Raw genomic sequence first — 13090 nt, 5'->3', positions numbered from 1 at the left:
TTATTTTTAGAATTGAATAAGGAACTCGTTAGTAGAGAATGGAATTTGATGAATTTTTGATATTTTCTCAGCTTTGATTCATGAAAAAAAATGTTTCAAAAAACAAAAGATTTGAATTTGTTGTGAGCGTCTTATCTAGTATTACTTTATTCTCCGCTTTTCCTGCTTTTCCAAAACCAGCAATCAATGACGACCGCATTGGCGATTAAGCAACTGGAAATATACTTAAATATTAGATTAATATTGCCTTATTTTATGTGTTCAGTGAAGATGTAGACACCGCTTTATTCCAGTCATCAGTTGTACGAGTTTCTCGTTGATCTACAGTTACCAACAGTAACCTAGCTACTCTGCTACAGTTATCGAGATACTTGTTACCCAGCAACCTGCTACAGTTACCAACGGTTACAAAGGTGCAGTCAACAAGTAACGGTTACATAGCTTCATGGTTGCCTAGATACAGTTCCCCACTACCTAGCAACTCAGCTGTAATCACCTAGCAACTCAGCTACATTAACCTAGCAACTCAGCTACAATCACCAACCACCCCCATCACCATGATCCTTGCATCCAGCGTGTACACCACTAAACGCAACAGAGCCCGTAAAAGAACTCGCTTCAGCCTCGCAATGGGAGAAGTCTACAAGGGAAACTACAGATATCTCCATCCGGATAAATCCCTCTCAACTAAATCTCCCTCCAACGTAGTCGGAGCAATACAAGTACCAGGCTCACCTGTTACTGCGGAGAAGAGACACAGTTTCCATGGTACCAGACGGCCTAGCACGTGTACTACTATATTTGAGGATGCAGCCTGGGTGGATGATGATGAGACGCAGGAGGCCGGGTTGGGGGAGGACTCTTTCGAGGGACTACTCAACAATATAGGGTATGTAGGGGGTTGTTTGTTTGTCTTCCTGTTACTTGTTACACTACCAGTAATGTTCTTGTTACACTTTCTGGTGGTTCTAGTAGCATTATACGGGACTGCATGTAAGTAAGTAATATGTGCATGTATGAAGTAATTTTAAAGTCATATAATTGAAACAGCCCTTTTTTCAAGATTGCTACTGATTTTTACAGTGACCACAAACGATATAAGTGCTGTAGGAAGAAAGGAGCTGGTTAATTAACATTAACTTCAGATGATCCCATCGTGCCCACGTACAATGTTTTACACGACAAATGTTCCCTAAAAGCATTTAAAAGTATGATCATATCTTAAAATAAGTCTTAACTATTCTTTCAATATTTCTTACATTGAGTGCCATCGCTCTTGAATTCATCGCGCACCGCTGGAAAGAATCGTGAATTTTACAATAATCAACGTTTTTTCAGTAAATTGCCCTGCAATTATGTATCAGGTACGTTATTATCCAGTCCATTTCCGGCTCTGTAGTACTTTTCATGTAGCGCGGCTGAGAAATTGTCAGTTATTGGAATCTCACCACAAATCCTATCCAATTAACGAATCTAACATTCACATTAACTACTCCCAACACGTGATCACGTGATCAGCCCACGTGATCACGTGATCAGCCCACGTGATCACGTCATCAGCCAACGTGCTCACGTCATCAGCCAACGTGCTCACGTCATCACGTCATCAAGTGACAGCGCACGTGATCACGTCATCACGTGATCAGCCCACGTGGGATTAGTTATAATCTTCAGGTTTTCTTTAATCTTGTTTACTGTTATCAGCTTCAGAGTAGTTGTTAATCACGTATAATTAACGAATCTGAGGTCAAAAGGGGAAATAGTTATCAGCTTTGTTTTATTGGACCGTGGGTTTACTATGATTTTCTTATGCAAATATTATATGCTTAACCTCATAAATTTTCGCATAATTTTGTAGTATTTGCTGTGGGCTTATAGTGGAGGTTGTGTACTGATAAGAGAAAATGAACCCTTTGCTTTTGAGTCCAATAGTAGAGTAAGTCGCAGTCTTATTCATTGTTTCCTCTTTCAATAACACAAATTGAGGTTTGTATGAAGGTCTGGTATGTCTGATATGCGTATATCTGATGTCTGGTATGTCTATATCCAATGAATTGAATTTTTCCTAAAAGTCAGACTCGCGGCAACAGATTCATCCTGGTACTCACCATTGTCCACAAATTTTAAGATACGTACCCGTCTGCGATATTCAAAAATAAATAAATATTTCAAAGAGTAGTAGAATAGTATAGCTATTTTATACTGTTACAGTCGCAACATGTCACCCTTTAGACATTATTGTGGGTATAAAGCTATGTTACCCTGTGATCTGCAGCTACAAAATGTCTCGACCGTCATGATATACTGCTGCTGAGGGTAAATATTTAGACGCTGCACAGAATGCCGCTCACTCTGCAAGCAATCTACCCTCCGCAAGCATTCTACCCTCTGGTATGTCTGGGCATTATGGGTTTACAAGAAGACTCTTTACGACCGTAACTTGTGAGACATGGTGTAACTTTTAAGACAAAAGATTAATTTTAAGGCTTTACAATTAAATTACCCGAAGTAATGTCGGGTTTATTACGACGAAAGACAGTAAATGTTTAAGCTGAGCAATTCAACTTCAAATGTTAGATTTAAATTTTAATACTCTTAGACCTAGTAGGCAGCATTTTTGTGGGGAAAATTTAGAAATACAGCGGCAAAGTTTGTTTTTTTCATTTATCCTTTAAAAATTGTTCATCGAAATTGAGAGAAAAACAAAATATCATTTTTATCCAATGTGAAACAATTATGAAAATAGAGCGGAATAATTTTTATTTTTTCGTTAGTCATATAATAGAAATTTCGAATAAATAATAAATAAGTGGATCAAACTTCCACCAGATCCGTCCACCTTACAACTCATACTATCACTTATTGTGCATCCCTGTAAATACCTGCAAGAAGAAACTAGTTTAATCACGTATTATAACAGAGCCAGGATTGCACTGATCCCTGTGAAACTCTATTAATCACGTACTATAACAGTACGTATGTGATTACCACACCACCACCACGTTTTTGTAATCCCACTTGTCGGTACTCAGTTCCTAGCTGCACGGACACTAAACGTAAATTATAATTAAAATTTGTTATGTTACACATCATATGTTAGAGACGTTGTATTTTACCAACCGCTGCTGTTAAAGTTGTGTTTGTACGTTGAGTGCAGCTTGTTGGATTTAATCTCAGAAAAGTGTTCTGATTGTTTGGTTTTGTGTCACGTGAATAAATCCTTGTTGGTTTAATCTCAGAAAAGTGACTGTTAGTGTCTATAGTGTGATTAGAGGATGGCTTAGGATCCGGTATCCACTACAACTACAAGGTGAGACATCTTTTACTAGAGTTTGTTCACAATTTAGTGAGTGCAATACCAAACATCTGCAGCTTAAATCCTATGTTCCGATTGGTTGGTTCGTGTCACGTGACTAAATCCTGTGTTCTGATTGATTGGTTTGTGTCACGTGACTAAATCCTGTGATCTTTAGGACTCTAACTCTCTGTTCTGACCTAATGACCTAATCTGGCTATGAGCCAGACTATATTTTCAGTAAATAACTTTAAAGAATTAACCCTTGCATTAGCTCCTATTCAAAATACTAAAATGAACAATAAAAGAAATTTTAAAGAAATACTGAATAAGATTAAAAAATTAAAACATATATATGACTAAAGGGGTTTAGTATGAATCACGAATCACGATTTTCATCCTTTGAGAGATCCAAGGTGGACCGGTCCCTCACCTCACCTTACCGTGGACATCCTGTGTCACATTGCCAGGTTCCCATTAAATAAACACTTGATATGACTCTAAAAGTCATGCGCCAACATGAGCGATCGCTAATAAATAACGTCAGTTACCACGGACAAGCAAACCTGCACCATGAACACAACCATTACTATTACTGTTACCAACAATGACTGCTTGGGCTTGTAGTCAGTATAAAGACACCGCGGTTATCATGAACGCGAATACGTTTGTCACTAACACAGCATATCATGAACATGACGACAAGTCACGACTATATTCTGTACCGTGATTATCATGTTATATCATGAATGCTCAATGACCAATACAATCAAATATATCAGGGGACTACTAGCTCGTCAGAGGGGGGTACCACGATTAACTACCAGTGTGTCTCTGCTGCCTTTGTTACACTATTTACCAGACTGCTAGAGATGGATTTATACAGTTACCTAGCTACAGTTACCTGGTTACCCGCCACACTTACCCCTATAAGTAACCAATTTACAGTTACCTAGCAACATTTACCTGGTTACCCGCTACACTTACCTCTATAAGTAACCAATCTACAGTTACCTAGCAACAGTTACATGGTTACCCGCTACACTTACCTCTATATGTAACCAATCTACAGTTACCTAGATACAGTTACCTGGTTACCCGCTACACTTACCTCTATAAGTAACCAATTTACAGTTACCTAGCAACATTTACCTGGTTACCCGCTACATTTACCCCTATAAGTAACCAATTTACAGTTACCTAGCAACATTTACCTGGTTACTCGCTACACTTACCTCTATAAGTAACCAATCTACAGTTACCTAGATACATTTACCTGGTTACCCGCTACACTTACCTCTATAAGTAACCAACCAATCTACAGTTACCTAGCAACAGTTACCTGGTTACCCGCTACACTTACCTCTATAAGTAACCAATCTACAGTTACCTAGGTACTGTCGCTACCTAGCTACAGTTACCAAACTGCAGCAAGCTGCCATCGTACCAACAACATGGTCCACCATTAACTGTCACACTTATACTTTCCTTTGTCACTACAATACTCACCAGACCACTGGGAATTAGCACGAGTTATAATATTACTTATACTACCCAGGATATATCACACATTTAGGTACAGTTATCACACGTTTAGTCACACTTTAGTTACAGTAACCTAGATACAGTTGCCTAGCTACACTTTAACTCTTTGAGTAGGCTAAAACGGAGGTATTATAGCGAGTTAACGGCTTATTTAGTATCCCGGATGCTCATAATCCAGCTGCTTTCCGGGGCCTTTGCCACTAATTCTCCACTATTCTCCACTTTGCCACTAATTCTAGCCTGCTGAATGCTTTATTGTTTATCTCGTTATACAGTGGGATTTCTACCACGCATTATGTTGGGTATTTCTTTGAAAAATATGGTCAACTTTCCATCTTGTTTTACAGTAGCACAAATTTGATTACCATAAAATTTATTACACGTCAATAGTGAGACCCCCTGTTATTTTCCACAGATATCAGTCGATTGGTTTAGCTCCCAACAAACATCTGACTATTTAGCCACTTCCCAGCAGATATTAATTACTGTGATCAAATAAGTAAAGTATTTAATCAAATAAGTAAAGTATTTTAATTATCACTGCGTACTCGTAAGGGGCACGGAACCATTTCTGGGTCCCTGGAATCTGTAGAAACTGATGATAAGGGCCTGAATCCTGATGATATGAGGGTCACCTAACCTAGGGACTACTTGTGGGGCATGAGTTCTCCGCATTCACACGGCATCTCGTTCTCTTGTGCTGGTTAACGGATGAACCAACCACCCGTCAACAATATTCACCACGCTTGAAATTCTTTATTAATTTCTGTTGTTTCCCATACCCCCCTCGGAGTATTAGTGAGTTAGTGGTATACATGTTGTATTGCTTGCGGAGGGTTCTGGTGGTTGTGTTATCTTTTGTTGAGGATCGTGTTTAATAAATTGTGGTGGTATGCTCTGATAGATCATACGTCGAGTAATCCATGTTGACTGTTCAGTATTCACTATTCAGTTTTATTATATCTTTATATTATGTTTTTTATCATATAGTTTTTCATTATTATGTCTTTTGTTGTTTTTATTTGTGCTATTTTTTTAAACGTGGAAATCCGGATTTAACGCTTGTATTTTGTCTTGAATATGCGAAGTAGGCATTTTCTTTTTCAGCTGAATGTCGTGTTTAATATAATACATTTTCAGTTAAGTACTGTGATAACTTACTATTTGTTATGCACTCAAATATACGATAAAATCCCAGTGTCACGACCATCTTTTTATTTTAAAGTTTCTCGTCATCTCTGGTGGCTTTCCCAAATGTTCGTATTGTACTGTCTGATTTTTTGTATTTTTTATTTTTGTGGCTTTTGCTGTCAATTCTTTCCTTCAAAAAATCGGGGATCCAATTAACTTTCTTTACTGTTTTGTATCTTTTCAATGTATTTTCAGTTTTTATAACGTCACAACTGTATAAAGGTCTCATTCCTGGGACCAACTTATCACTTTTATGTTCCAAAACCTGTCCGTGGTCGTAATACAATATAACAAATAATTTGTGATCATGAATGTTGTTACATTGAATAGACCATTTCTTTAGTTCCTTATCCTGATAAGAGCCTTTTCCTTGTCGTAATAATGAACCTCGTTCAAATTTATTTGATTTATTATTAAAAGACATTATGACAAAACAAATTATTGTGATTGTAAATAAAAGATTTAGTTTAAGTAATTTCAACGATTTAGTGTACAAAGCTCATGATAGACGCCTTTGGAGAAGTTATGGGTGAGTCGAGACTACTCGGCCACTCGATTTTATGATTTAATTTATATTATCTTGTGTTTGCTGTATATAGTTGATTAATAATAATGAACGGGAACAACAGAAATTTACCCCAGAATCGTAATACAATTGATGTATCCAGTCCAGATCTTTATTGTAGATAGCAACAATACAATTACTCACAATACTCTGAACTACAAGCTACCCAGCTAGTTAGAATGTATAGGCTAGAGATCAGCTGGGAGGATTGTTAATTAATCACTTAATTAACCATTTAATTAAACATGCTAAGTACTGAGTTGGATCTGTCTTGTTCTTATGATGGTGGAGTGGTGGAGTTGGTGGTTAGTGAGGGAGGTCTACATGTGGTGTGACGTCATGTGATATGACGTCATACCACGTGGTGTGACGTCATACCACGTGGTGTGATGTAATGTCACGTGGTGCGACGTCATGTCACGTGATGTTTTGAGATCGGTGGTGATACTGATGCTGGTTATAATTGATCACTTGAATCTTGGGGATTTGTCATAAACAAAACTACTGTTGTGTATTTAAATTACTTACATCGTTTTGCCATTTATATAACAGTCTTTTACCAAAGTAAAGTAAAATCAAAAGACTCAGGAAATTTGATAATGAGGTCTTGGTCGTTGACGGGTCGGTAATTGTACTCCTCTAAATATTAAGTTCATGTTGTTGCGTTTACGCTTCCAACTAAGCATGGCTAATTAAATAAATATAACATAACTTAGGATAAAGAGCTCTATCCCTCGTTGAGCCACTAATTTACAGCTCTTAAATTAGGTAGTTAATTAGGCTGCTAATTAGGTTACTGATTAAGAAGCTAATAAAATAGCTAATTAAGAAGCTAATTAAGTAGCTAATTAAGTAGCTGATAATTTGGTTCTAATCAGGTAAGTAAAGACTCCGGTATAAAATGCACGCACGATTAGTTACTGTTACAAGGTGCTGCCCGACTATCCGGCTCCTTCATAAAGTATGCAATAAGATATGTAATTAACCACACTGACCTCACAAACCATCTCTCTCTGCAGGGATAATACTATAATAAACCAAGTTTAGTCGTAATTTTTGTTGTTAGATCGAAGTTCTTTATAAAGTTTTGCTGCTCAACGAAAACACTCCACTACCCTCAACTTGAGCTCTTCACTACTGAAACTCCCCACTACCCCTAACTAGAGCTCTTCACTACTGAAACTCTCCACTACCCCAACTAGAGCTCTTCACTACTGAAACTCCCCACTACTCCCAACTAGAGCTCTTCACTACTGAAACTCTCCACTACCCCCAACTAGAGCTCTTAACTACTGAAACTCCCCACTACCCCCAACTAGAGCTCTTCACTACTGAAACTCTCCGCTACCCCCAACTAGAGCTCTTCACTACTGAAACTCTCCGCTACCCCCAACTAGAGCTCTTCACTACTGAAACTCTCCACTACCTCCAACTGGCGCTCTCATTTCCTCACTACCCCCACTCTCTATTCTAAATGATCCCGTACAACCAAAAGAGAGCACACTGCAGCAGTACAACAGGCTCGACAGAGCCGCTGGACAAGCTCACAGAGCTACGAACGGAACGAACCTCCCTCAGGAGGACCGGCTCCACAACCTCCACCTCCTCTTCTAGGAGTTGTGGGTCAGGGACCTTCGAGCTGAGGAGTTTCCTACCTATTTCTATAAGGACATCTCATCATAGGTTAACATGTGTTTTACATTTATATTAATTAATCCTTTAAATGGGGGTATTTAATGCGAATTACCGGGTTTTTAGTGCAAGTGAGGAATAATTTGAGGAATAATGAGGAATGATGTGAGGAAAGCTAAGGCATGGGGAGCGTGTCACCAGATGAAGCTTGTATGGAAGTCGGATATGCGTAGTGATATCAAACATGGACTGTCAGCCAGACCCTCGCAAAACGTATTGATGGATGTTATACGAGAATGCTGAGGATGGCACTTAACATAGACTGGAAAGAGCGGCAGACTAACGCCAAGGTATATGGACACCTCATCAAAGCATCTGATAAGATAGCTGAACGGAGGATGAGACTCGCAGCTCATCTAGCCAGACATGAAGAACTTCTGAGTCATCAACTTCTCTTCTGGGAACCCCTTCAAGGACATCGTCGAAGGGGAAGACCACACCTCACATATATTGACATCCTTCGGAAGGACACGGGGTTGACGACAGTAAGGAGATTAACAAACTCATGCTGGAAAGACAGATTTGGAAAAAAACTATCTCTGTTCGGACGTTGAAGCCGCCCTAAGTCGAGTAAGTCGAGTCGAGTTAGTGCAAGTTACTTGGCTTCAAACATCAAATAGATAAATTTAATGCTGTTCCAGCATAATAGAAGTTCAGATTCAGACAAATATTAATAATTTATTCGCCCAATCAGGAGAACTTTATTTTAATTCGTTATTTAATCCTTGAATGATCGCATTATTCGGGTAACCACGCTCACTGATACAAATTAATATTTATAAGATATCAATGGCAGTAAGGATGATTTCATTAGTGAAAATACTAATTAACAAGATAATACCCGATTCTAATTCATCATGATTAAATTGTGGATATGAGAGGGATATTATTTTCCCTTCGTATAAAATAAGGGAGAACATTGATCGATTCATTTACGGTATTGATAATTACGTATTGATAATTATTCAATTATTTATTCCTTCGTTATCGTGGTTTCTTCATCACCAGGACGCCTTTATCAAGAAAACTTACACAATTCTATCGGAAATCAATTAGACCGACACATGACTTCCCCATAATCAATATTTTATAAGTTGATTTATAAATCCCTTTTTTATCTTTGTGTATTGGTTCATCATCTCGTTCATAGCTTACAAAGTTATAAGTTTAAAGTCTGTGAGATAGAGGATGCTTAATTTTACAAATTATATTTCTATCCTAGTTCAGTTTTATGTTTTCTACAATTATTTTTGTTCCCCTACTACTTTTGAAACCGCTTCCAGTCATGATTTAAATATGATTTAAATATTCAGTCAGAAGAGCCCCCCCCCCCCCCCCCCCCATTCATAAATCGATTACACTAGCTGTCGAAACTTAATAGTTAGTACTTAAGTATAATATTAAATACCAAAAGAACACTACACTAAACAAATATATCATAGAGGGCTCCTATATCTTATCCTGTATCTGTATCTATAAGTTCTTATCTTGTATCAAGTTCTGCATCTAGTTTACCTGGTAATTGGACTTTCCTTCTCTCTAATAGCTACTAATTAGCAAGAAAGAAGTTCTGAGACAGAAAACTGTAATAGAGTAATAGCTTACAACACATCTGACTGTGCACTGCAGGCAGTAAGGAGATTACAACTGGTTAAAACTAAGAGATAAGATAGTAAGATAGATCAAAATACACGCCAGACAGCAACATTTGGCAGAGTTCCTGTATCAAGTTCTACATCTAGTTTACCTGGTAACTGCACTTTCCCTCCCTCTAATAGTTACTAATTAACTAAGTAATTGGAATGAAGGAGGAGTCGTCACGTGCCTGAGTTTATCTTCCTAATGTCCAAGTAGAGAGTGTTTATAGTCGGCCAATTTACTCTCAGAAGTAAGGTAAACTACTGTAGAAGTGCAGCTCTCAGTTATCGTTTATCTTTGACGTCTATACTCTAGTGTTCTGCTTCCGTTCCTACCGCTAGGCTGGACGAGTTGCAACTTTGGAAACGGCAGTTTGGCTACTGGCTAGTTTTCGCTTAGCTCGTTGTAAGTGTTTCGTTTCCGTTGCGCTTGTGCTAGTGAGACGTCCTTTAATTCGGTTTTAAGCCAGAAACTGGCCATTTCATAAGAAGGAGAAAAAGAAGAAGAAGAAACTGTCGGGTAGATATGATACCTGAATGAGACACTGGTTATTCTACTCTCCATTCCTTAACGACAAATTATTGCTGAGTGAAGACTTAGACAGTGGATCACACAGAAGGATAAAGTAGAACTTGTCAGTTCAGTAGTGCAATTTCAGGATGATTCTCTCTCCCATGCCAAGACGGGAGGATCCGAGTTTCAGGTGGGTACAAGCACTTAGCAACGTGGTGACGTCATGTCACGTGGTGTGACGTCATGTCACGTGGTGATGATTTAGGTGGGTTTAAGCACTTATAACCCGCATCTGGGCTGTCTTAAGTTTTGTACTTTTTTTAAGAAGAAGGAGTGGTATATTATAAAAACCGCTAGGTCACTACGTTTTTAGTCGATTATCAGCTGTACCAAACCTCATCTTGGTATTTAACAGTCAGTACTCACTAGTTATCAAGGTAGGATTAGTGACTAGTGACTGTCTGTAACTTATTATTAACTACCCTGGATAACAATATTAGAGGATACTGCCCCAATATAAGGATCAGTTCCTCTTGCGGACAATAGGTTGCTTTACCCTGCGATAAGTCAGTTTGTTTCTTTTTTCCTCTCTTAGTAAGGATCATATCTGGATTCTGGCATTTTTAGATGTACACAAAAGTTGGACCAAGGTAAGCTTCCAAATTTCTACAAGTCTGCCAAGTGAAGGTAATAACTAATACGAGAGAAGTCGTACCCACATAATATTATAGTATGTGTATCTTCTTCTCTTTTTCTTCTCTTTTCTTCTCTTTTTCTTCTCTTTTCTTCTCTTTTTCTTTGTTTTTAGGTGAAATTATACTTGCTGAGGGAGTAAATACTTCAGACACGATATTAAAATACCGACTAAATTTATAAATGACGCTTCACGATAAGTCAGTAAAGTAAAAGACTCACTGACAACTTAAGTGAGAAATCACGCGACTGAAAATCAAGGTACGTGACTGACGAGTAAAATCGGGCCCACGTGACTCGAAATGAAAAGTCTTTCGCCCACGTGACTAGAAATGCGAAGTCTCAAGTCCTACACCCACATTTACATTACGTGCAGCCAAGGTTTAGGGTCAGGAAATTCGACGTGAAAATTTTGCATCGTGCCAATTTATAGCAGGTGCTTCTTTAGTGCTTCTTCTGAAAAGATAGTCCAGCCTGAGAAGACCTACAAGGATGTGTTTAACAGGATTCTTGCTACAATTAAACCCACTAACATGTTCCCCATTAAAAGTAACAGCTCCTCGTGTAAAATACTGATTAAAACCTTGTGTTCCGTTATGTTAACTAACTGAGATGCAGCTCATGCGCGCCACGCATCTAGGTGTCGTGACAAGAAATCAGATTATTGGATGGAATTGGAAGGTGGTTGTCAAGGGTACAGTACTGTGGTTGTCAAGGGTATAGCTGCACTGGGGACATTATCCAACACCCCAATTTCAGCCTGCGTTTTGTAAACGTATAGGACAAAGCTGTGTACCTGAAAATTCACTTCATTGCTGACTCACCAATTGAGAGACAGCAAGAAGTTGACAAACAGCCAGAAGTTGGTAGACAGACTTTTTAAACCAACGCGAAGCTAAGAGACCTATTAAGTTCAAAAATAATATTTTGTCTACTGTTGAATTTATTTAACATTAGAATGCTTATTGCCGAAGTCCGAACACCCCATTTTCAGCTTGTGTTATGTACAAGTGTGAATCTTAGAACCCACTTAATTTCTCAATGAATGGGAAGTGCAGACTGCCAGACTGCCAGACGTTGGCAGACAGCCAGGATTTGGTTTGTCCCAAACCAAATTCACAGTACCAGACCATCGTCATTTTTAACTGGTGGGAGACAAAGAGGTCCATTAAGTTCAAAAATGAGTTGTTGTTGTCTACTTATAGTACTACAATCTACATTACTAGCACTAGTATAGTTCTACCGTATTAACTGAATAACTGAGAGTTATGCGCCTGATCCTAGTTTACGTCTCCTAGTTAATGAGGTCCATTCGATCAGTGGCCGATCGAGCTGGTTCAATATTCATCTCAGCGATGCTTATAACAAGATTCAAAAGTTCATATGGTATGACGTCATATCACGTGGTGTGACGTCATGTTACGGTCTCACGGTCTGTTCAAACTTCTGTCAGAAGTGTAGATACAAAGTATAAAGTATCTGATTTAATATTCCCGTCTCCAAGTCTATCGGCTCCAGGTAAACTTCTGTCAGAAGTGTAGATACAAAGTATAAAGTATCTGATTTAATATTCCCGTCTCCAAGTCTATCGGCTCCAGGTACAAAACTATAGCACCATATTACCAGTATCATGTCCGGATTTCAACAGTAATTACGGGAACCAAACAGGGTGAATGTGTGTCTCTGGACATGAATCACTACTTTAATCACGTGACTTATCACTATATGATAACATGTGATGTGACGTCAGGTCACGTGGTGTGTCGTCATGTCACTTGGTGTGACGTCATATGACAGTCGCGGTCTAGTTTGGTCTACCACGCATCTGATTTGCCTCCCAGCTATTCGAGCTAACTATCAATAATGTTCCTATGTTCCTTTGTTCCATAGTACCGTGCTGCTTTATTTTCAGTATGAATCTCTACATGATAATAAGTATCTCGTAAAAAGTGGCAACT

At 38.5% G+C, this 13090-nt stretch overlaps 1 protein-coding gene across 16 annotated transcripts in view; it reads left to right on the top strand.

Annotated features, from left to right (window-relative positions):
• Nucleotides 1-13090, top strand: part of LOC134813890 (potassium voltage-gated channel subfamily A member 1-like) — a 99008-nt gene that overhangs the window by 57543 nt on the left and 28375 nt on the right. For 6 of the 16 annotated variants that reach the window (XM_063821794.1, XM_063821798.1, XM_063821792.1 and 3 more), the window contains exon 1: nt 264-889. The exons of 9 other annotated variants lie outside the window; for them this stretch is intronic. In XM_063821794.1, the coding sequence (XP_063677864.1) occupies nt 558-889 (332 nt within the window). In that variant the 5' untranslated portion in view covers nt 264-557. Of the gene's footprint in view, nt 1-263; nt 890-3254; nt 3311-13090 lie in introns of those variants that run through there. One more of the 16 variants, XM_063821814.1, reaches the window with a different exon arrangement.

This window comes from Bolinopsis microptera, chromosome 4 (assembly GCF_026151205.1).
Source record: "Bolinopsis microptera isolate Bmic1 chromosome 4, MBARI_Bmic_1.0, whole genome shotgun sequence".
In the NCBI taxonomy this organism is placed as follows: Eukaryota; Metazoa; Ctenophora; class Tentaculata; order Lobata; family Bolinopsidae; genus Bolinopsis; species Bolinopsis microptera.
The sequence above is the reverse complement of the archived record's forward strand: the minus strand, read 5'-3'. Positions and strand labels throughout refer to the sequence as shown.